The sequence below is a fragment of the Copadichromis virginalis genome, linkage group LG3 (assembly GCF_057382275.1).
Source record: "Copadichromis virginalis isolate Kocher_CV1m ecotype Utaka linkage group LG3, C_Virginalis_male_GT1.1, whole genome shotgun sequence".
Taxonomy (NCBI): domain Eukaryota; kingdom Metazoa; phylum Chordata; class Actinopteri; order Cichliformes; family Cichlidae; genus Copadichromis; species Copadichromis virginalis.
In genome coordinates this window covers 8,362,012-8,388,167 of record NC_140620.1, presented here as the reverse complement: position 1 = coordinate 8,388,167, position 26,156 = coordinate 8,362,012, and the positions used below count along the sequence as shown (strand labels likewise).

General features: G+C 41.3%; 1 protein-coding gene across 1 annotated transcript; it reads left to right on the top strand.

Moving 5' to 3' along the window:
• Positions 1 to 855: 855 nt before the first annotated feature.
• Positions 856 to 25,339, top strand: LOC146712582 (NLR family CARD domain-containing protein 3-like). The gene is made up of 11 exons (XM_085452248.1): positions 856 to 971; positions 1,056 to 1,157; positions 1,676 to 1,777; positions 2,970 to 3,048; positions 3,769 to 3,973; positions 4,223 to 6,020; positions 7,340 to 7,513; positions 7,754 to 7,927; positions 18,917 to 19,090; positions 22,410 to 22,456; positions 22,601 to 25,339. The coding sequence occupies exons 1-11, from the start codon at positions 883 to 885 to the stop codon at positions 23,131 to 23,133; spliced, it is 3,477 nt and encodes a 1,158-aa protein (XP_085308374.1). The 5' UTR covers positions 856 to 882; the 3' UTR covers positions 23,134 to 25,339.
• Positions 25,340 to 26,156: the final 817 nt, after the last annotated feature.

The window sequence follows — 26,156 nt, the reverse complement described above, 5'->3', positions numbered from 1 at the left end:
ACAGGCCATTAAAATAGAAAACTGAAACTTAGGCTGAGAGACTTTTTTTTTTTTTTTTAAAAAGGGAAGAAAAGAGGACATTTAGCTTTAAAACATTTATTATGAATTAAACACTTTTTGTACATTTAAATTATTAAAATAGTTAATGGAAAGTATTAAACAGTTCATTTTATTTCTTTTTAATATTTATTATTGCCCTATAATAATAAACACAATGTATTGATTTTTCTAAATAATATTGGCTTGTAGCTGTAGTAAGTGTTGATAGCTACAGTGACTGTTTAGCTTTTATGGCATCAAATAGTTTTACTTATATTTTTGTTATATTAATGCTATTATAATTGACATGTTTTATTTATTATTCTTTTTATTCAAAGAGGTTGAACACTTTGAAAGCCTGATTCTTTAGTTATTAAACTATTTAATAACTGATCAACATACTGATTACTCTACAAATACTTGGGTACACCATTTGAAAGCTTGACTTTTTGCATTTTTCACCCTGACTATGTAACTCAACAAATAATTTTTTTTAAATCTATTGTCCACCTGGCTGTTCCTCAGTTTTTAATCTGATTCAGTGCTGAGTTCAGATAAAATAATCATACTAGGTAATTTTATCATCAGTGTAGATGCTATAAATGAAAGTCTACACTCTGCATTTAATTCATTCATGAAATATTATATATTCTGTCAAAATGAGCCCACCCACCACTTTAACTTTGAGTTTTACACCCAATACACTAAATCCCAAGGTAAGTTTTCAAACACATCAAATGAATGACTTACTGCACTTTGAAGTCACCTGATCTTAGTAGTTGATGTGCACATGAATGATTTGTGTTTCCTCTGCAGGTAGAAAGTGTGTGTGAGCTGAGCAGCATGGATCAGTGTGAGGACAGAAAGGAGGGAGCCCCTCCCTCTAAAAGCACTCTGTGTGGGGAACATGAGAGCCAGACCAAAGCTCAGAGGTGAGATGACCATCTCTAACTGTGCATGACTCTTCTCCATGTCACAGCTCAGCACTCACATCACTGCTGCATCATTATTCACAGGGACCAGCCTGGACCTCCACCCAGCTCTGCGTCCTGTAAGAGTGACTCATCTAATGATCGCTACATTCATTTTAAAGTCAAGCAGGCGTCTCCTGCAGAGAGGTGAGCTGTTATAAACATAAAGTCTTTGATGTCTGACTTAAATGAACTGCTTGATGTTGTTTCCTGGTCAAAGGAAGTCACTAAGCAAGGAATTCCTTTATTCTATAAAACAGGTCCAACATTCAAACTCCTGCTGCTCACACAGGAGTCAATCAGTCGTCATGCACAGTCTTAATGACTGTGTTTACCTCTGGGTTGGGCTCTGTTCTTAATTTAGTTTGGAGTTTCCTCCTGCTCATGCTCAGCTGCAAAGCAGTTTCTCTTTGGGATGATGAAGGTATTCTAAGTCTTCGTGAGCTTCTGTGGCTGCAAATGAAAAGCACATTCTTCTCTCACAGGATCCACAGGAGACCTACTGAACTTGAACCTGGACCCAGCTGTGTAAACACTATGTTGAATCATGTCATTAATAGATTTAAAAAAAAAAAACAGTCACCAAGAAAGATGCAAGTTAAAGTCAGTATTATAATGTCTAAAATGACAAGTCCTTGATTGAATATTTGAACTTTAATTATCAGGATCCAAACTGAACCTGGACCCAGCTGTGTGACCTTTTGGAGTGAACGGTCTAGGGATGAACCCATTCAATTTAAAGATCAGCCTGTGTCTGCTGCAGAGAGGTGAGCTGTTAGTAACATGAAATCTTTGATTTAACTGCTTGATGTTGTTTGATATAAACTGCAGTGCAAACACGTCATTCCCTCAATCCCCTTTAAAGTGTCTCTTAAAAACAAGCTTTTGGTTTCTAAACAACTGAAAATCCGCTTCAGCAAACAGGAAGTGATGCGCGTGCGAATGTTTTCTTCCATCAGTCATGTTGTGCTTTATGTTGTTGGAAGTTAGAAGAGGGAACACTAACTTTGTGGCACAAATTTTCCTCATAAAACTCAGAGCATCAAAAATGACTCAAACACTGTCAGTCAGAGAGGAAACTTTCCTTTCTACATTTTAACAGATTAGACTTTTATTTTTTTTAATGAATTTTCTGAAAAGTGGAGAGTGACTTTAGTTTCTAGAAGTTAAATAGACCAGCATCACTCTGTTATTTTGTGTACTGACACTGGTTTGGCCTTTGGTCTGATGATGAAGTCCACTGCAGATAAACAAGTCAAAGTTAGCCAAACTTTTAAGGTGTACAGCAACCTGAGAAGTTCTAGAGTAAGATGGCTGACGTGTCAAACAGCTGTCAAAGGCAGCACGTGGTAGTCATGATGACCTCTGTAAAGCTGCTTTGTGTATGTGACCTTTAGATAAAAGAATTTGTGGATTTAGTGTCATCTCTTGTAACTCTTAGTGAGGCTAGTCAACAGCCAATGTAGCTCATACTTACTGTTGTTGGTGTGAGTCTGTGAATGTGCAGCTCTGCTTCAGCAGCCTGCAGGTTGTGTAGCACTTGAAGGATACAGTTGTACTCATTGTGTTTCGCTTTGTGAGTAAGGCTGGAATTCTAGTTTTTGTTGTTTGGTGTAGTTGTTGTGAGGCCTACTCCTGCTACAACTGCAGCTCCACATTATTCAGTGTAACATAGTTTTGCGTTATCATTTAGGATCATATACAACCAGCTGCAATATGAACATGATTAAGAATGGTAGAACACTTGAGTATAATTTGTATATTTGATTTCCTATTCATCATTTTATTATCTGAAAGGAAAACTCAGGCAAAAGTGACTATGCCTACATCTTTTAGGTGGTAAAATCACCTAAAATTCCAACAACCAACAGATGCTGTCATTCACGTCGAGGTGTGTGTGTGTGTGTGTGGCGAGTAAAAATGTCTCAATGTGAACTACTTCCCACAATTCCTCCACAGAGTGGACCAGCAGAGCTCAGAGGGTCCCAGTGGTCAGTCTGCCCAGCAGCATCAAACAGACCTGGACTCCATATTTATGGTCTGTACATGTACAGCAACTACTTTTACATCTATTGTGTTCACAATCATCTCCATGCTGCTCTTTGTAGACCAGTGGATTGTCAGTGTGTCCAACATGGATCTGATGTTTGGCTGCATGATTTCAGTGTCTAACTGGGGTAACGTCTACAGCAATCTGGATAAATTAAAAATGCTCCACGTCCACACTATCATTTTCAATTTTTTACAAAAAGTTTTTTATCCATACTGAAATGACTGAAAACACTTGTGTTCTGTACTGCGCATGCGTTAAAAAATAAGGTCATTCGACCTGCGTCATTTCTGTCTGCTGTTTATTTACTTTCCGGCTCTTTGAAACATTGTGGCAAAATGTCGAAGAAAATCAACAAGTTTTTTAAATGAACTGACAATGAGTTGAAGTTGTTGCTGTGAGTAGCACAAAAGTACAAAGATGCAAAGTGAGCGCAAATATAGACGGCAATGCCTTCTCGTTGAATTGGTCACATGAATGTGTCATCGTTTTTAAAAGCCTCTGTTTTTGCACACACTGCGACACAAAAAGGGCGTTTTCAAATGTATCCACTTTGGAGAGTGTTTTTAAAAAGCTCAGTTTTCCTTGACCAGAAACACCATCTCAGTGTAGACAGAAGGCCAAAACGGAGAGAAAAAGATGTTTTTTAAAATTAAAACGTATTAGTGTGATCATGGAATGGATCATTCATAACACATTCTGTTCCAGCTGCTGGAGGACAACATCATCACTTTTGTGAAGAATGAGCTGAAGAAGATCCAGAAGGTTCTGAGTCCAGATTACCCAGAATGCTTAGAGAGTAAGAGAGAGGATGATAAGCAGGGGAGGAGCAGCAGAGAGGCCTTTGTGAAGATCACACTGGACTTCCTGAGGAGAATGAAACAGGAGGAGCTGGCTTATCGTCTGCAGAACAGTAAGAGGATTTCTATCAAGATTTAAGCAGTTGGGTGAATAAGAATTTGCTAATATCTCAAGAGAGATCTAATTTAATTTAATTATTTCTTTATTTGGTCAAATCTATCATGAGCACTTTGTAAAACATGACAATTTTTTAAAAAAATATTATATTTCAGAACTTTCCGCTTCAGTTTGTTGGCAAGAACATAAAACTAAACTAAAAAGTAATATTGACTTTTTAAAAATATTTTCTTTTTTTATTTAGAACTCTATGGTGCAGTTTGTCAACATAATCTTAAGTCTGTCTTGAAGAAAAACTTCCAGTATGTCTTCGAGGGGATCGCTAAAGCAGGAAACCCAACCCTTCTGAATCAGATCTACACAGAGCTCTACATCACAGAGGGAGGGACTGCAGAGGTCAATGATGTGCATGAGGTCAGAAAGATTGAAACAGCATCCAGGAAACCAGACAGACCAGAAACAACAATGAGACAAGAAGACATCTTTAAAGCCTCACCTGGAAGAGATGAACCAATCAGAACAGTGCTGACAAAGGGAGTGGCTGGCATTGGGAAAACAGTCTTAACACAGAAATACACCCTGGACTGGGCTGAAGACAAAGCCAACCAGGACATCCAGTTCATATTTCCATTCACTTTCAGAGAGCTGAATGTGCTGAAAGAGGAAAAGTTCAGCTTGGTGGGACTTGTTCATCACTTCTTTACTGAAACCAAAGAAGCAGGAATCTGCAGCTTTGAAGACTTCCAGGTTGTGTTCATCTTTGATGGTCTGGATGAGTGTCGACTTCCTCTGGACTTCCACAAAACTACAATCCTAACTGACCCTAGAAAGTCCACCTCAGTAGATGTGCTGCTGATAAACCTCATCAGGGGGAAACTGCTTCCCTCTGCTCGACTCTGGATAACCACACGACCTGCAGCAGCCAATCAGATCCCTCCTGATTGTGTTGACATGGTGACAGAGGTCAGAGGGTTCACTGACCCACAGAAGGAGGAGTACTTCAGGAAGAGATTCAGAGATGAGGAGGAGGCCAGCAGGATCATCTCCCACATCAAGACATCACGAAGCCTCCACATCATGTGCCACATCCCAGTCTTCTGTGGGATCACTGCTACCGTTCTGGAGGATGTGCTGGAAACCAGAGAGGGAGGACAGCTGCCTAAGACCCTGACTGAGATGTACATCCACTTCCTGGTGGTTCAGGCCAAAGTGAAGAAGGTCAAGTATGATGGAGGAGCTGAGACAGATCCACACTGGAGTCCAGAGAGCAGGGAGATGATGGAGTCTCTGGGAAAACTGGCTTTTGATCAGCTGCAGAAAGGAAACCTGATCTTCTATGAATCAGACCTGACAGAGTGTGGCATCGATATCAGAGCAGCCTCAGTGTACTCAGGAGTGTTCACACAGATCTTTAAAGAGGAGAGAGGACTGTACCAGGACAAGGTGTTCTGCTTCATCCATCTGAGTGTTCAGGAGTTTCTGGCTGCTCTTCATGTCCATCTGACCTTCATCAACTCTGGACTCAATCTGCTGGAAGAACAAAAAACAACCTTCCAGAAATCTGAAAGAAGTGAATCTGTAGAGAAACATTTCTACCAGAGTGCTATGGACAAGGCCTTACAGAGTCCAAATGGACACCTGGACTTGTTCCTCCGCTTCCTCCTGGGTCTGTCACTGCAGACCAGTCAGACTCTTCTACGAGGTCTGCTGACACAGACAGGAAGTAGCTCACAGACCAATCAGAAAACAGTCGAGTACATCAAGGAGAAGCTCAGTGAGAATCTGTCTGTAGAGAAAAGCATCAATCTGATCCACTGTCTGAATGAACTGAATGATCGTTCTCTAGTGGAGGAGATCCAGCAGTCCCTGAGATCAGGAAGTCTCTCCACAGATAAACTGTCTCCTGCTCAGTGGTCAGCTCTGGTCTTCATCTTACTGTCATCAGAAGAAGATCTGGATGTGTTTGACCTGAAGAAATACTCTGCTTCAGAGGAGGCTCTTCTGAGGCTGCTGCCAGTGGTCAAAGCCTCCAACAAAGCTCTGTAAGTACATATATATTAATACCTTAATTTCTAAAAGGATTTTTTTAAACTACAAAATTCAGATTACAATTCATTTTTAAATTTTTGGTTGTTTTTGTGGGTTTTCTCCTGGTTCTCCGGCTTCCTCCCGCAGGCCAAAGAGGTGGGGTTAGGTGAACTGTTAATTCTAAATTGCCCATAGGTTTGAATGTCAGTGCAAATGGTTGGTGGTATCTCCATGTTAGCCCTGGGTAAGAGTTCCAAGAGCTTTAGCCTGTAACTAGGTCAGGCTCCAACCACTCCGCAACCCTGAGAAAAAGGATAATTCTCAGGATCAGTGCCCTGCTTAGTTGAAGATATGACTTCACTTTTCAAATGTCACAGTCACTTATATACCCAGGTACTTCAGTTGCTGGTGAACTGAATCTTAGTCATTATGTTGCATTTGGTTTCCTGCTGTCAGCACTTATTAATCTTATTCACCGATTCCTAGAAATCAGTTTTTGTCCACTTATTCAGTGTAGATTGATTTGATTTCAGTTTGTCCCTGTGGGTAACAAAATTCATAATCAGTGTTCTGGAAGGAGTATTGTTAATTCTCTCAGATCTGACCTGGTGTTCTCTCTCCAAAATAATTTAGCTGTCACACTCTTTAAACAGGGACACTTTTTTTATAAATTTCATATTTGAAAGACTAAATGCAGTAAGAAGTCCTCAGTAAGAAAGCAATGATTTTGTATTTGTTGACGTCCACTATCATATTCCAGAATCAGGCTCTGAAATGTACAAATGGATGCGAGAAGATTTTATTGGTAATTGTAAACCAGAAATTGTCTATAAAGGTTTTACCATTTGCACAACCTATGCACATATAGTGGACATGGTGGAGTTCAAAAGGACAGAGTGGTGCCTTTAACAGGCATCCTTAAATTGGCTAATCAAAAGAAAGTAGGATTTTAGGAAGGGCTTAAGAGGAAAAAGCTAAACGAGCAAGTATAAAGGATTAATTCAGACGCTAAAACACGGTCAAGTATGTAATAAAAAGTATTGGTTTGATTGCCATTTAGCAACAGTAATTGTATATTTTACAATTAGAAATATGAACAGGGCCTGTAGCCCTGCAGGTACTGAACTAGAGTTACTAAATGAACCAGCTCCTTACTGGTTTACATTTAATTATAGAGTTATCATTAGGTTGTTACTGGTGCAATTCCAAATCTTTAAATGTTTTTCCAGATTAAAATGTATTTGTAAGTTAATAAAGACTTGTGCTCCACACTGATGTTTGATTTCTTCATCTAAAGTGATTTAATTTTAATACATGCCATTCTTTTTCCTAGATTGAATCACTGTAAACTCTCAGAGAGTAGCTGTGAAGCTCTCTCATTGGTTCTCAGCTCCCAATCCTGTTGTCTGAGAGAGCTGGACCTAAGTAATAATAATCTGCAGGATTCGGGAGTGAAGCTTCTTTGCAGTGGACTAAAGACTCAACATTATACAGTGGAAAATCTGAGGTCAGATCAAAAGAGCTTTTGTTTGTTTTTCAAAAAACAAGTAATAAAAGTCAGCTTCATCCATTTATTGTTGTTTTATTAGTGCTAATTGTATCTAAAAACTACCACACCTCTGGTCTATTTATAATAAGACAATAAGAGTTCCAGCCAGTTCTAAAGTAAGATTAGAACCGTCAAATCTACAAACTACCACTATCAATACACTGTAAAGCTAGTGTTTTCTTTGTGTGTGTCCTTCAGATTGAGTGTGTGCAACCTCACGGATAGAAGCTGTGATGTTCTGTCCTCAGTTCTCTGCTCCCAGTACTTTAGTCTGAGAGAGCTGGATCTTAGTAACAATGACCTACGGGACTCAGGAGTGAAGTTTCTGTGCATTGGAGTGATGAGTTCATATTGCACACTGGAAATTCTAAGGTCAGGATTCTGATTGATACTGTTGATAATTAAAATGTTATTTACATAAACTGCTAACCTACTGTATATAGAAATTGCAGGTGCCATTTTAGTTGCTTCTTCAGTGGATTATTAAACTCTAAAATTTAAAAACTGTGACACTTAGTGTGACAATAGAAACATGTTTTATGCACTGGTCTTTTCAAAGATTTAGGTCTATTTTGCATCCCTATTTTCATAATGGAAATTGTGAACATTGGCAACCTTGAAAGAGTGAGTTTTGTCCTTTAGAGGAACAGCTTAATCTTGTTCTGCCAAGGTGGCTCTTCTATTTCGCTCAACAAGGTCCACATCAGGTTTTGAGGAACCAGGGCACCCTGATGAGAAGTGGACTATTGAAACAAGAAGGCATCGGTGGGTAGAGCTGTTCGATATAACGATATATACCGGATGATGGTATATAAACATCTATAGTTTCATTTTACGTTATCGTTTGTTTTGTGGTGTCACAAAATAAACGTTTACGGCAATATTGTTTTGATGGTCACTGTAGTGGCTATATTAATTTCTTAAAGTTCTCTCTTTCTCTTATATTTAATATGTCCACACAACGGACAGACAAGTGCCTGTTTTTATGCGTTGTCGTTAGCAACAACAATGGTAAAAACAAAGTCTGCTTGTTTATTTTCCACAAACCTTTCACAATAAAGCTCAAGATCATGTTGAGACTTTTCAAAATAAACTGAATGATGTGAAAAAGTATGCAGAGTATTTATGGCTGAGAAGTAAAAAAGAGCCGCCACGTGCTAAAAAATAAACCTTAGACTCAAACGTTAGAACAGGCTTTTCCCGCAGCACGCCGTGTCTGACGAGCTGGAACACACCTCAGCTGTGGCTCATGAGGCAGATCTGCAACACAAGAAAAGGAGAAAAAAACCTCTTCCACAGAGGGAGAGCCACTATATCGTTCTAATGTGAGGTTGTTGTCCCTGGCTGTCTTTCTCTCTTTCCCTTCCGCTCTGTTCCTGTGGTACTGCGAGTGTAACTACCGCACCTCCCGCCTCTTCCCAGCGTAAAGCACAAGGCTCGTGTGCCGAGTAAAGAGGAAAAAAAGGGCGACGGAGAGGGTGAGAGAGAGAAAAAAAAACAGGGCAAGGAGCCGGCTAACGTCGTTCACGTCAAAGATCCGGCTCTAAGAGCCATTTCGTTCGCGACCGACATATCACTAGTAGCTCAGTGTTACAACATTCGAAAGAAGAGATTGCTCTTGCAGCCAGAGATTGGGTACCAAGCCTCAAGTGCAATGGAAGAAGGATCGTTGAGTGCAAGAGGAACTGGGAAACCTGGGTCCCCGTAGCTGGTTAGCAAGAATAAATGAAGTACCCTCAGCAGATCTACTAGATGATGTAAATGCAGCGCTATGGACGATACCTACAGCCACGATTACTGAGACTAACAAGCTGATATACACTACAGCAGGAGTGATCAGTGAGATGCTTGGCTACAAGTTGAACAGCCATAAGAAGCAATACCCCCTATGGGGAAGGAGTCTGGAGGCTAGTATCAAGGTAGCATGGAGAGAGGTTAGCCAACTGTCGGAGCTGCAGAAAGGTGTGACAAAGGTGTCCAAGAACTATAGCAAGCTGTCCATACCTGAGGCCTGCCTGAAAAACTGCCAAGCAATTACTCACAGCCTTGGCCAGCCGATTGAAGAGGTACACTTGGGAGAGAGAAGGCAGAAGGATAAACCAGCTGTTCTCCAGAGAACCAGCTAAGGTGTACTCTCAGTGGCAAGGGAACAATATGAAAACCACACGCTGGAGACAAAGCAATATTGGAAGACAATATCGGAGAAGGATGCAACCCATAACGGCAATGCTCAGTGGCTAGTGGACCTAAGGGCAGGCTACAACGACCTCCCTGAAAAGGGTCCAGTAACCATCACGGTGGCAGACATCCAAGAACAGGTCTCCAGTATCAAGAATTGGACAGCATCAGACCTGACATGGTTCACACCTGGCTGAAGAAGATGACTGCACTCCATGAGTATCTGGCAGCACAAATGAACCAGCTGCTAGATGTGAGTGAAGTTGGCCCCCCACCTTCTTAAAATCCAACAAAAGTGGTATCAAACGTTTGTGCTGTAAAACTTTTAATTTGTGCCAGGATCATTTTAAAGATATTAATAAAAATTTCTAGAGGTCATCAGAGGTCAACCAGCCAACTACATTAATGGAATCAAACAAAATTGATGTCACACGTTTGTGCTGCAAAAATTTTTGTTTGTGCTGCTAACATTTTAAAAATTTTAATAAAATAACGTCTTGATGAGTGCTTAATCATCCAGGTAAGTAAATCCCAAAAGGTTGATTCTGTTCATCTGGACATTTTCAGTTAGAGAAACGTTTCGTCACTCATCCAAGTGACTTCTTCAGTCTCAGCTGACTGCAGGTTTCCCCAACCTTATAAACACATGTGAGTGAAGTTGGCCCCCCCTACCTTCTTCAAATCGAACAAAATTGATGTCAAACATTTGTCCTGCAAATTATTTTGTTTGTGCAGGTTATGTTTCCCTAATTTTATCAACAGTACATGTACAGTGAGAGAGAGATGTTACATCTGTCTTCACTTGCATCCCAGTTATAGAAGTGTTGGAGGTAGTTCATAAGAGATTACAGGATCACCCCAACCTCAGCAACAGGACCAGTCTCAGCACTGATCAGTTGTGTTTGCTTTTGGAATTGTGTCTTAATTCCACCTATTTTGCATAAGGGTCAGTACAGGCAGAAACCTAGGTGTGCCATGGGTTGCCACAGGCCCCTGGTCAAAGTCACCAAACCAGTTCGTAAGCAGGTACAGGTGTGGCCAGAAGGGTCCTCAGAGGCACTGCAAGACTGCTTTTCCACCACAGGCCGCCACACACGACAACACCACAGACTTTCAGGAATATACAGAAACTGTTACTGCCTACATCCCAAAATGCATTGATGATATCACAGAGACCAGGACTATCACTGTCCGGGCCAATCAGAAACCATGGCTCACAGGTCAGGTTTAAATGCTCCTAAGGTTGAAAAATGCAAGCCTTCAGAGCCGGGAATTAGGTGAGCCTAAGAACAGCAATGGCAAACCTGTCACGTGACATCAACTACAGCAAAGCTTCAGCGACAGCAGAAATACTTGGAGGCAGTGGCAAGGAATACAAACCATCACAGACTACAAGCCCACTCTACAGACCGTGGTGACACAATCCCCAGACAGTGTGTGGAGATCCCTTGCCAAAATCAATACACTCAAAGCTCCAGATCCTGATAACATCCTTGGACGAGCACTGACGGACTATGCTGTGGAACTCACAAATGTCTTCACAGACATCTTTAACACATCACTAGGGTCAGGCCGTCGTTCCCACATGCCTCAAAGCCTCCAACATCATTACTGAACCCACGAAGTCATCTATCTCCTGCTTTAAGGACTACCGTCCTGTCAAACTCACCTCCATCATTATTAAGTTAAGTGCTTTGAACGGTTAATTACCACTTTCCCCCAACCTGGATCCATTTGAGTTCCCATCTTGGTCAAAACGCTCAACTGATGATGGAATTTCAACTGCCCCTCACTCAGCCCTCACACATCTGAACACTAGAGACTCATATGTCAGAGTGCTGTTCATAGACTTCAGTTCAGCCTTCAGCATCATCATTCCCCAGCAACTCATTCACAAACTGGATCTGCTGGGGATCAGCACCTTGCTGTTTAACGGGCTGCTAGGTTTCTTGACAGGAAGACAGCACACAGTACGGGTCGGCAGCAACACCTCCAGCCCAAGAACACTAAATACGGGGGCTCCCTAGGGATGTGTGTTGAGCCCCCTTCTCTTCACTCTGCTGACCCACGATGAGATCTACTACAGGGGTGAAGTTAACCATCTGGCAGAGTGGTACAGCAACAACAACCTGTCCCTGAATGTGGAGAAGACCAACAGCAACTCTACTTCCTCTGCAAACTGAGAAGCACAAGAGATTCAACCCCCATTATGAGCACCTTTTACAGAGGCACAGTTGAGAGTATCGTCACCAGCTGCATCACTGTGTGGTATGACTCCTGCACTGGGTTCTGCAGGAAAAAATGACAACGGGTAGTGAGAGCAGCCGAGAGCATTGTGGGGACCTCTCTTGCCTCCCTCCCCAGGAGATCTACTGCACCTGCCTCATCTGGAAGGTCCTCTCCATTACAGGTGACTCCACTCATCCCTTCAACAGCATCTTCAGTTTGCTGCCATCAGGAAGGACACTGAAGAGCCTCCGGGCCAAAACACGCAGACTGAGAGACAGCTTCGTCCATTGGGCTGTCAGGATGCTGACCATCTCTGAATCGAGAAGGGGGGCCCAAGGGTACATCTTTCGCCATCTTACAATGCTGTGATTGTAGCCAATCCCCACTTTCTGTGAATGGTACTCATGGCCATTGATCAGTAGGCTTTGATTAGTTGTCATTGATCAATGGTCATAAGAATTTGCATACTAACAATCATGGAACTAACCCCCCAGCACATTGTTCATTCAGTGGCGCTAGTTTCCTTCACTATGCAAAAATGTACTGTTTATAAGGTTGGGGAAACCTGCAGTCAGCTGAGACTGAAGAAGTCACTTGGATGAGTGACGAAACGTTTCTCTAACCGAAAATGTCCAGATGAACAGAATCAACCTTTTGGGATTTACTTACAGTACCTGGATGATTAAGCACGCATCCAGACGTTATTTTATTAATATTTTTAAAATGATCGCGGCACACACAAAATGTTTTGCAGCACAAACCAGCACAAACATAGCACAACTGATTGAGATCAATTTTGTTTGATTCCATTAATGTGGGGGGGGCTGGTTGACCTCTGATGACCTTTAGAAATTTTTATTAATATCTTTAAAATGATAGCAGCACAAACGAAACTTTTTGTAGCACAAACCAGCACAAACGTAGCACAAACGTTTGACATCAATCTTGTTTGATTTGGGTAATGTAGGGGGGCTGGTTGACCTTTTGACCTTTACATTTTCATTAATATCTTTAAAACAAGCAGCACAAACAACAATTTTAGCAGCACAAACCAGCACAAACATAGCACAGTTGATTGACACCCATTTTGTTTGACTTAATTAATGTGGGGGGGGCTGGTTGACCTCTGATGACCTCTAGAAAATTTTATTAATATCTTTAAAATGATAGTAGCACAAACAAAATTTTTTGCAGCACAAACCAGCACAAACGTAGCACAAACGTTTGATACCACTTTTGTTGGATTTGAAGAAGGTGGGGGGGCCAACTTCACTTACATAGCTGCTAGTCGATGAGAGACATCCACAATGGCTAACCAAAGGCCAGACAGTCCCGATCCTCAAGGACCCTAGAAGGGACTGGTCCCATCCAACTACCAATCAATAACCTGCCGTGATACCACGTGGAAGCTCCTGTCAGACATCATAGCGACCAAGACGAACAAGCACATGAGTCAATACATGAGTAGGGCACAGAAAAGGATTGGCAAAAATACCAGAGGTGCAAAACACCAGCTACAGGTAGACCGAGCAATTAGCCAAGGCTGCAAGACCAGGCTGACCAACCTGTACTCTGTCTGTATGGATTACAGAAAGGCCTTACGACTCAGTGCCCCTGGAATGCCTAGACCTATACAAGAACAACAGGACCCTAAGAGCCTTCATCAGGAACTCAATGGGGATGTGGCGTACAACACTAGAGGCCAACTTCAAGCCCATAGCACCAGTTCCCATCAAGTGTGGGATCCACCAAGGAGATGCTCTGTACCCACTGCTGTTCTGCATTGGCCTGAAGCCCCTCAGTGAGATCATTGGCAAGACTGGCTACGGATACTGACTACTACCTGCCACCCACTGTACATAGATGACATCAAGCTGTATACCATTGTGTCACAGAAATGACACTGTAATGTCATTTGGACTGGAGGAGTGTAGTCAGTGGTAACAAAGAGAGGGAAAGTAGTGGGAACTAAAGGGATCAAACTACCACTAAGCGACATTGCAGACATAGACAACAGTTACAAGGCAAATGGGAACCATGAAGAGGCTGCTAGAAAAACGGTAACCAACAAGTAGCTGCAGAGGGTCAGGCAAGTCCTGAATAGTCAGCTGAACGGTAAGAACAAGATCCAGACTATCAACACCTACTTCCTGCTCGTTATCAGATACCCTGCTGGGATAATAAGTGTGTGTGTGTGTGTGTGTATACACACACACACACACACACACACACGTAGGAAAATATTTAGTATACACATCCAGAAATGCATACACTATTATATATTGTACATATATTTATTAGTTTCAGATTAGCCATTCTTGTATTTTGCTCGTTTGTGTTGTTGTGTTTGCACATCTCTGTTGCTTGTGGGGCTCGCACACAAGAATTTCACTCGCATGTGCTGTGCCAGTGTGCCTGCACATGTGATGTGACAATAAAAGTGATTTGATTTGATTTGATTTGAGATGGCCAAAGGAGGAGATAAAAGCCACTGACATCAAGACAAGAAAGCTCCTGACCATGCATGGAGGGTTTCACACCAAATGCAGCACCCTTAGGCTGTACATTAAGCAGAAGGAACAAGGCCAGGAACTGGTGAGTGTCAGCACCACAGTCCAGGATGAGGCAAAAAAAAAATGAGTACATCGGGAGAATGGCCCCAACTGACAACGTGCTCATTGAATACCTCAGGCAACAGAAACCAAAAAAGATGAGGAAGAGGAGGAAAATCCTGTAAGGACAAGGCACTGCACGGTATGTACAATTGGCAGATCAAGGAGATTGCTGACATCCAGAAATCCTACCAGTGGCTGGACAAAGCTGGACTAAAGACAGCACAGAGGCACCAGTTATCGCCACACAGGAACAAGCTCTGAGCACAAGAGCCATAGAAGCTGGGGTATACCACACCAGGCAACACTAGGGATGGGTATTGATAAGATTTTCATGATTCCGATTCCATTTTCGATTCTGTTTAACGATTCGATTCTATATCGATTCTCTTATCGATTCTTTTTAAAAAAGGAGAACACTAAGTTTGATTAGCTTAGAACTTTGTTTTATATCTTCTCTTTGAGAGTAACATGGCCTTACAAACCCAACAGTGAGATCTTAAGAGATCTGCAGCCTACAGCTCTTCAATGGGGTGTCACAGGGACCCCGGGAAAAAAAATTGTAAATGTAAAATAATAAAATGAATATTCTTCTGTAGCAATAACAAAGTATAACATAAATGATTCTATAGCAATTACACAAGAATATCCAGTAATGTCCCTGCCTACAATTAAACACATTCACTTACCGAAAATCGGGGGCATCTGCTGTGGCAAACGGGTGCAAGCCTTTGACCACAAACTGCTCGGTGACATTCGTCTATCCTGGCTTGAAAGGAGACGCTACCGGTAGACTGCAGCGAGAATTGCCAGCGTCTGAGCCAGACTCTCTCTCATCATGGTCACCTAAATGCACAGTAATGGCAGGTTTTGTAATAAGGCAGATCGCGCTTATAATATGCACTGTTAGTTGATTATTTACCTGCCGCATTAACGGGAGAGGACGTGCAAACGTTACTGCTGCTGCTGGGTTGAGATTCACGAGTCCGGAGCTGAATTAAAAACACGACATTCATTTAAGGTCGTGTGTTTTGTGAGCAAATGGTTTTGCATATTTGTAATGTTTCCTCCCTTAAATGAAATATCTACTTTTCAAGTATTGCAAGTTGCACTGTTGTCATCCGCTCTTGTAAAGTATAACCAAACTTTTGAGCGTTTCAGCCAACGCAACGTGGTGACGTCATTCGGGACGACTGCAGTGGCGGTCCTAGCCTGTTTGGTGCCCTGGGCGAACACTCCCTCTCTAACATAATGTATTGTTTGGAGTTTAGTCTGTTACTGTTGCTATTTTTACCATTTCTTCTTGGAGCAACTGTAACCCACATTATTTCCTTAGGGATTAATAAAGTATTCTGATTCTGATTGTTTCAGGATGACCTGCCATTATCCAATGACACATCTGCTTATCTGCATCTTTTGCTCGTTTCTCCTCCTCTTCTTTTCTATTTTTTCTAAACTGAGCACCTGATGGTTTTGAACTTTTCTTGTCCATCTTCCATTGGTTTTAATTTTGCACTCCAGTATGAACACCCATCCTTCATCCCGAGGATCACCACAACATAATCACACCTACACCTTAGTTCACAGATTCACTTTGTCTAGGGTGCATTTCTGAGATTTCACACAACCCAGGATTCAAATCATGAATCCATAATGGGCTTGGATTTACATCATTATGAATGAAATGTGCTCTATTTGGAAGCAGCAGGGCCCCCTCCCCTTTCGACGGGTTGTGTGTGAGACTTTAAATCATCAAGCTTTAAAATTTTAATTGTTATTGATCCCTTTACCCCAAGTCCTAAAGTGTATATTTGTTTTCTTACTCTTCTTATATATATTGTTTGTTTACTTGCACTGCTCTAACTGGAGCCTCGTCGTCTCGTCTCTCCATATACTGGACTGTATGTAGCGGAGATGACAATTAAGTTTACTTTGACTTCAGCAGCGAGCAGGCGCACCGAGGGCTCTTGTGCTCACCTTTCCTGTATAGAATTTTGGAAAAACATCAGTGCAAATTATAAGTCTGTATCATGATGTCTGGTGTTTTTGTTGGTTTGTTTTTATTTTGTTTTATTTTGCGAGTTGGTTATTAGATGCCGCTCCAGCCGGTCAGAGAATCCCCCGCCGTCCTGCCCTCTCCTCTCTGCGCCGCAAGCAGCAGGCGCACCTTGCAAACGGAGGGCGCCCTTACTCTCAGCAAATGGGCGATAGAAAACCGATTGGTGCCTATGCCATTCCCAATATGCGCTGGCTGACATTGGGGCAGCATGAGTACGAGCATTTTTTTTTTTTTTTGCCAATGCCAATGCCCGTGATCCCACCCCCCACCATGATGCCGCCCCGGGCAACCGCCTGTGTCGCCCGTATCTAAAACCGCTACTGGGCAACTGGAATCGACAAGAGAATCATTTACAAAAACGGCAAACAATTCCAGGGAATTGAAACAGTGGGAACCGGTTCTCAACAAGAACCGGGTTTCGATACCCATCCCTAGGCAACACCCTAGGTGTCACTGTTCTGGGTCCTTGTGACCCAGCAGTTTTGAGTCTTTTGTATTTTATATTATGGTTTCTGTTAGGAAATAAATATATATTCTTAGTGCTTATTTTCTGATTATATTGTTTTATGTAGGCCAGTATACTAAAGCAGGCCATCTTTCAGTCATACAGTATGTGAAAGGTCATAGATTGCTGAGTGAGACAGGAAACTGTGCAGAACGCTTTGTGCAGAGCTGCAAAGGAACAGGATGCAGACAGAAAAGAGGAAGTAGGCAGAGTGAAGCGCAGAAGTTGTTTTGATCGAAACTGTGTGTGACATATAACTGACTATGTTATACATATCCAGCTTAATGCTTCAGATCTGCAAGTGGCTTAGCCTCGTGCACATCCCTTTCCGGAAAGTAATGATTGAATAAAATAATTATAAATACTTTGCATACTCTCACTCCGCATTTTCTCTGTCCAGTAAAAGAATAAAAAGAAGAGGATTCAATACTTCTGTTCTGAGTTCTTTGTTGTGCTGTTTTGATCATTATAGATAGTATTATTACGCTAGGTTTGATTATGGCTATTATCTACATTATAGAAAGTAACAAAAATAAAGAAAACACATTAAATGAAGTGTGTCCAAACCTGGCTGGTAGTATATATTTTAGAGCTGAAATTAGCTAAAATGAGAAAACCACACAGAATTATGTAATGATGATATGATAATGATTTTCACTCCATCTATTCTTGATGTTAATGAATTCAGCGGTAAAATAAAAACTTAAATTCAGCAGATTGATGTTTTTTTCTGCAGCACTTATCTTGTCTTATTAGCATCAATTGTACTCATCTATGAGTCTTTATGATCTGAGGCACCATTTCATCTGTAAAACATGCACCATCAATCCAATAGTGCATATGCTCAATTTTTTTCTTCCTTCTCCTTTGTGTATGCTTTGTTCTTGTATGTCAGTGCTGTTTGTTTCCCACCTAAGAAGCCAGTCCATTTGGGAGTAATGGGAGACAAGGACATGCAATGTTTGTCACTTATGTCAACCATACTTCACAATTTGGTTTGGATCACAGTTTTTTTCCTGGAATAAGTCTCGGCACAAGCTTTCATTACTCAAATTCTGACCAAGGATCTCCCTTTAGTTAGCCATCTTACTTCTGTGTGTAAGAGAAGGCATTTGTGCTTTGCATCCATCTCATCACAAAGCCGCTTGAATAGACCTGAGTTTAGGGCATTCGCTTTGATGTAGTTAATGACTTTAATGACACTGTTTATTGTGTTTTTAGGTTCAAGTAACATTTTTTGGATAATCACAATTTCCCTGTAAATGACAGTGCATAGACTTGCAGTCAAGTGCAAACTCCACTCAGCTCTCTGTGTATATGCAGACCAAGAGAAACCAATCCAGTTTTTCTGATATGTAACCATTCAGAATTTTGAATAGTTCTACACCACTGGTTTTGCTTGGTAGTGACAGCGCAAAAAAAAAAATGTTGTCATGTACACATATATCTTTCACATACAAGTAGTATTAGCCGTCAATTTCAGTAGACTCATTAACCTGAATTATGTACCTCTTCAACAACTGTGTCTTAGTGTCCCCTGCTATATCTTCAATTTGCCTGGTGATGGTATGAGCCAAAGGTGGAACCTACATATTTTTTTTCCTTTTTTTTAACAGCAGTCTCTCCTAGAAAGTTGAATCGTGACCTCGATTTGTAGGGTGCTCTCTTACACTCTTAAGAAACGTGAGATGACTGATGGGAATAATCACTTATATGCTGCTTAATTCAATTGAAAGGATGCAAATAGATTGAATTGTTGCTGTTTTTTTTGTATGTAGTCTGTCAGGCTGTCTGATCACAGAGGAAGGCTGTACTTGTTTGGCATCAGCTCTGAGTGCCAACCCTTCCCATCTGAGAGAGCTGGACGTGAGCTACAATCAACCAGGGGGCTCAGGAATGGAGCTGCTGTCAGCTGGTCTGAGGGATTTAGGCTGGAGACTGGACACTCTCAGGTATGGATCTGTGCTCTTTTTCAGTCCAGTTTTATCCAACCACTGATAGGATTTCTGGATGTGCGAGGAAGTGTCTATCTGCCAGTGGTACATATCGTGCAGGGGCCTCTCCTTACATGATGGTTCCTCCTCTTGCTTCTCTTTCTTGGGTTTCTGCTGCATGAAATATTCACTGGGCATTGGGTTGTCATGGCCATCATTCTCTTGTATGTATTTACCATCTCTTGACTCAGTGGTTTTAGCTAATTATAGGCTAAACTCCAGCCTTCCTTTCATATCAAAAATTCTTGAAAGAGTAGCTGTCAAACAAGTCCTCTGGAGAGGAAGGTCTTATTTGAAGAGTTTTAGTCAGCTTTCATAGAAACCGCTTTAGTGAAGGTTAGAAATGATCTTTCTGAACTTGAATTAAAAGCCAAAGTGAAAAAGTGAGCATTAAGATGTGATTTAAAAGACTGAATAGACTTTGAAGTCAAATATCCTCTGGCAGATTATTCCAGTGTCTGAGTGATACTACTGTAAATGCCAGATCTCCTCTATGCTTCAATTGAGACCTTGGTTGTACTAAGAACATCTGGTTAGACAATATCAGTGCTTTTTTGGGGTCATCCATGTTGAGGAGTTGGCTTAAATAACTGGGTGCCATATTATTTGTAACTTTAAAAGTAAGTAAACTAATATTAAAATTAATATGATATTTGACATGGAGCCAGAACTAAAGTGATGTGTGCATTCTAACACCCGATAAAGACGTGCAGCAGCATTTTGGACTAACTGTGAGCAATGAAGAGAAATAGAGAGAATCTCAGTAATCCAGACTAGAAGTGATGAAGGCATGAATTTGTGTTTCTTGATCTCTTCGAGAAAGATAAGGCTTTGATTGGCAATTTCGCGTAACCTGGTTTTCACTACAGTGGATGCTTGCTTCTCTAATTTAAAATAGTTATCTAAAACACTCCGAGATTCCTTATAGTGTGAGAAAGATGAGAAGTAAGCAGACCGAGGGTATCAGTTAACTTATCCAAAGGGACTTGACTTCCAATAACCTTAACTTCAGGCCTCCAGGAGGCATCCTTCTCTAGATCATCTCTAGATGAGGCATCCTTCTCTAGATCAGCAGCGGCTCTACTCTTAGCATTTCTCAAATGGCTGAGCTTCTCACCCACTTGGCTAAGCCTAGAAGCCTAGAATTTCTGTCCATAAAAATTATGAACAGAATTGATGACAAAGGGAAGCTCTGGCGAAGTCCACCACCCACCAAGAACAAGTCCAACTTATTGCCGGCTATGCAGACCAAGCTCTTACAATGGTGTATAAGGATTCTGGCCCGTAGTGATGGGCCAGACACCCCATATTCCCGGAGCACCTCCCACAGGACCCACCAAGGGACATGGTCGAATACCTTCTTCAAGTTCTCTAAACTCCTATGTACCCTAAAGTATTCTTGAGATGATGAAGAGCTGATCCAGTGTTCCACGACCAGGACGACAACTGCATTGTTCCTCCTGTATCCGAGGTTCAACTAACGGATGGACTCTCCTCACCAGCACCCTGGCATTGACCTTCCCAAAGAGTTTCATAACCAGCTTGTTTGGTTAGTTGTGACTTACAGCTAACGTAAACAGTGGCGTGTCTAGAAAACTTTTGTTGGGGGGGGGGCAGGTAGGGGCACAGATTTGGAAAGGTGGCAGATGTTATTGGCAGATAATGCTAAAAACAATTCTACCAACTGTTAACCATAATTCAATAACCCTATAAACCTAATAACCAAATGCGCTTTTAACTCTTATTAGAATGAGATTTTAACCACTACGGTGCAAAGTTTTTAGATACTGCGTTGATAAAGTACAAGAGATACAATCAGTCAGTGTTCAGCAGATAAGGACATCAATATTTGCATAGTATTTTTACTGACATGTAGTGCACATATGTCCATCCATCCATCCATCTTCATCCGCTTTATCCGAGGCCGGGTCGCGGGGGCAGCAGCCTAAGCAAAGAGGTCCAGACCTCCCTCTCCCCAGCCACCTCCTCCAGCTTGTCCGGGGGAATACCAAGGCGTTCCCAGGCCAGCCGAGAGATATAATCTCTCCAGCGTGTCCTGGGTCTGCCCTGGGGCCTCCTCCCCATATGTTTTGGGCAAAAACATTTTTAACATACAATTGGCAAACTAGCCAATGCCAATGCAAAACCAATGCCTATTAAAAAAAGAAGATAATCTTCTCACAAACTGGTGTTTGATTTTGAAACAGGAAAAAAGTGGGGAAACGAATGAAAAGACTAACATTTGAATGAAACCTGAAAGCAAGTAAATACTTTCTATGCTGCCTTATGGTAAACTTTGGTAATATTGATAAAGAACAACACTGGCTGATGATGAAATACAGTCAGCTGGCATGGTGACACTGCCAGTATTAACCTGCAGGGCTGGACTGGGACAAAAAATTGGGCATTTTGACTACAGACCGGCCCACCAGGTATTAAAGCCATAAAGTCTTTGAATGAAAACTATGGGTTCAAAATATGGTCATAAATATTTTGTACTTGTAAATCAGTTTTGTATGTGTAAAAAGAATGTGTGTGTGTGTAAAAAAGATTTGTGTGTGGACTTAGCAAAAAAAACCCCTGCAAGTTACAAGTACGAATCTTGACCCTATTTTTCTTCCTCTCATCTGATTGGTCAATGTCATGTCAATCACAAATGTAACAATCCAATCAGAGAACAGATGGGTTTGGCTGTCGGAGGGGCACTTTTTTTGAACATAACTTTCGCCGAAAAAATGTTTTCTGCGGTGCCGTCTTTCGTGCTTGGCTCTCCTACCTTTGCTAACATGATGCTCATAGTGCAGAAGCCAGTGCTACATTCACTTAAAATTTAGTTTTTCTCTTTAGGGCCTTTATGAGCCTATACTGGTGGTTTTTAAAGTCATTTTTGGCTTTTCTGTATAGTTTCTGGCATGCTTAGAACTCAAATTTCACTGTGGAAATAGTCTATGTTGATGCACAAGCTGTTTTTTGTTGTTGATAAGCTCTGGTGGACAGCAAATGCAGGCCAGTTTCCTCCCCAGCTTAACATAAGAGGAATATTAAGATAATGAAGGTCAGAGTTTGAATCATTCATATTTCATTCAATACAGCTGTGTACAGACAGATACAGGATCAATCCAACTTATCAGCAGTTTGATCCACATATGGATTGAAGTGTATTTGTGAAAATGTTGGACTGTTCCTTTATCAATGTCTAACAGTATGTATATGAGAGCCATGTAATGTCCATGTATGCATGCTGACTGTGCTGCTCTGACCCCCCTCCTCCTTTCAGGGTGGAGCCTGCTGGAGAACGATGGTTGAGACCAGGTCTGAGGAAGTGTAAGTGTGTTTTTAATGGGATTCATGAAAACAAAGCAGCACACATTCACATCTCTGATGTCAGGAGTCATCATCAAAGTGTCGATCAATGAACAGATGATGGATCAATAACTGCAGCTGGATTGTGTTTGTTCTCTCCATCAGATTCCTGCCAACTCACAATCGACACAAACACAGTGAACACAAAACTCCAACTGTCTGACAACAACAGGAAGGTGACACATGTGGAGGAGATTCAGTCATATCCTGATCATCCAGACAGATTTGATGGCTGTTACCAGCTGCTGTGTAGAACTGGTCTGACTGGTCGCTGTTACTGGGAGGTCGAGTGGAGAGGAAGAGTTTTTATATCAGTGAGTTACAGAAGAATTGGATGGAAAGGAGACAGTGATTACTGTGCGTTTGGATGGAATGATCAGTCATGGAGTCTTTCATGCTATGATGGTCGTCCTGATTCCGTCTATCATAACCAGACATCAGAATCTGTCTCCTCCTCCACCTCCTCCTCTGTCTCTAACAGAGTGGCAGTGTATGTGGACTGTCCTGCTGGCACTCTGTCCTTCTACAGAGTCTCCTCTGACACTCTGATCCACCTCCACACCTTCAACACCACATTCACTGAACCTCTTTATCCTGGGTTTGGACTGTGGTTTGGTTCCTCAGTGACACTGTGCTGAGTTGAGTGTAAAGAGTGTCTCCCTGTTAGAGAAACACTCCAAGGAACTGAGAATCGAGATCTTGAAAGCAAAACAGAGCTACAAAAACCTTCTTGAAAGCAAATTTGCTGCAACAAATATTGGGTCTGCTTGGACTTGTATGAAAACCACAGCAGGGTTTCAAAATCCCCAGAGCAGCAGTCAGATCATTTTAGATGGTTTTAATTCAGACAGAGATTTTGCAAACGCTTTAAATATGTTTTATGCTCATTTTAGTTCTTCTGATTTCAGCGAGGATATTTTGGAAGTGAAACAGAAACTGAGAGATACTCAGCACTTTATCATTGACCTCAGCGATGTCAAAAAGGCCTTTCATACAGTCAATGTGAACAAGAGCCAGGGTCCTGATAATATTAGTGGCTGCCTAATTAAATCTTGTGCTGATGAACTCAGTCCTATATTTCAGGTTATTTTTGATAAATCCTTGCAAACACAACATGTGCCCACTCTTTGGAAAGAAGCAGTCGTGGTTCCTGTCCCTAAATCTAAACGACTTCAGGCCTGTTGCCTCACTTCAGTTGTCATGAAAGTCTTTGAAAAAATCCTCAGAAATGTGATTATGAAAGAAACTGAACATCAACTGGATCCAATGCAGTTTGCATACAGGCCCAACAGAGGAGTGGAGGACGCACTTTTGACTTTACTAAATCTGATTCTTAAACATGTAGAGAGTAAAGGGACTTTTGCAAGACTTCTTTTCATTGATTTTTCTTCGGCTTGTAATACAATACAGCCCCATATTTTAATTAAAATACTTTTTAGAACAGTTTGAAATCAGGAAAAACCTGGTGTGCTGGATTTTAGATCTTTTAACTGACAGGTCACAAAAAGTGAGAATAAATGGGGTTCTGTCTGACCCAGTGTTCTCCTCCACAGGTTCTCCTCAAGGGTGCGTCCTATCGCCCTTATTATTCACTCTCTATACAAACATGTGTCAGAGCAGATATGAAAACAGGGCCATCATTAAATATGCAGATGACTCTGTTATTGTCAGCTTTCTGAAAGAGGGTGAAATTAACCACGGCCCAGTCATTGATGACTTTGTTCAGTGGTGGGAGGAGTCTTATCTCCAGCTGAACATATCTAAAACAAAAGACATGGTTGTTGATTTTAGGAAACAACAAAATGGGCACGGAGTCACTTTAATTAAAGGTCAGAAAATAGAGCAAGTACAATCATATAAATATCTTTGGACCATAATAAATGAAAAACTGAACTTTGATCAAAATTGCAAATCAGTTTGTAAAAAGTGTCACCAGCACCTTTATTGCCTTAGGAAACTTGTTCATTTCCACATTGACAAAATTTTTTTAACTTTGTTATCTCGTTCTTTTATTGAGTCTGTTTTATCCTTTTGTTTGGTGGCATGGTTTGGTCAGACCTCTGTCACAGAGAAAAACTCTCTAAATCTGATAGTGAGATGGTCCAGTCGTCTGATAGGTGAGCCACAGTCTTGTTTAGCCTCCCTGTACTCTGAGCAGGTACAGAGGATGGCTTTATCAATCCTTAAAAATGGTTCCCATCCTCTAAGGGGTGAATTTCAGCTTCTTCCCTCAGGACGGAGGTTTCTATTTCCGAGATGCAGGACAAAGCGTTATAAAAATAGCTTTGTCCCCGTTGCTGTCACTGAATTAAATAAGAACTGTTTTTGATTCGAAATATTAAAATTACTATATATGTGCCACAGTGAGGTTTATATCTGTACTAGGTATGTGTGTTTTTAAAGGGATGCCAAATGCTGTCATTTTTTCTGTAAAGGAAATTTACCTTGCCTATGAGTATAAATAAAGTTACCTTGACCATAATAGACCCATTTCTGTAATATACTTACATATCTATATTATTGCTAACATATATTGTAATATATCTATATCATGGCTAAAGCACTTCTGGATGGATGCAAACAGCATTTCGTTGCCCTGTACCTGTGACATGTGCAATGACAATAAAGTTGAATTCTATTCTATTCTATTCTAAACTGTTCTAAATTATCCATCTTGAAATGTTTTGTCTCTCAGTTAATAGCCAATTAAATTAAAAATCAGAGGTAGCTTAAATTAAAATAGTTGAAGTTTTTTCTAGTTTGATGTCTTTAGTGTGACGATGTTATTCTGATGTGAATAACTTTTTTATTTATGCTCTTTTATGAATAAATATTTTATGTGTATATTCATGTCTTGTTAGTTTCTTACTTCACGGCTTCAGGCTGCCCAGGCATCCACTGCACATCTTCCTGTTGCAGGTGTTTGGAGCCTGACAGGAAGGGCATGGTTTGGTTTTTGGCTTTCCCATTCCTGCAAATGAAGATAGTGTCACGGCGGAGCAGGGAGGACTCGGCGCAGACTGAAGTCTCAGAAAAACAGGTTTATTTACACACTCCAGGTGCACTATATACAGGTGAAGGAGAAGGGGCCAGGGTTCCCAGGGGTGCAGAGAGGAGTCGGGAAAAGCATCCAGAGTCCCCAAACCAAGCACGAGAGATCTGCATACAGAGAACAAGAGTTAACACGGAACTTTCACGGACAGAGCTCAAAACTGGCTGAGGCTAAAGTAGCACTGACGAGCGTTACTCAATAGTCCAGCGGCGAGGTGCTCTCAGTCACTGCCTTAAGTAGCGGGAGCAAACAAGGTGAGGAGCCACAGGTGATAGCCTACAGGTGGTGGAGGCCGGGAGCTCACAATGAGCTCCGCCCAGGCAGCGAGCAGAGAGAGAGGAGAGAGAGAACAGACAAAAACATAACATGTAGCCACACAGGGCCAACCGAGCAGGCACGGGGACCATGACAGATGGAACATGTAGGGATTATTTCAGGTCTGTTTTGGTGAGAAGATTACAAAAATAATTTCTGACCATAGAAATAAATAATATTACGAGGCAGTTTTACACCATATTTAGGGAAAAAAAAGTCAGTTACGAGATTAAAGTCATTAATATTGAGTTAATTACGAGAATAGGGTTAAAAATACTGAATTAATTATAGAAA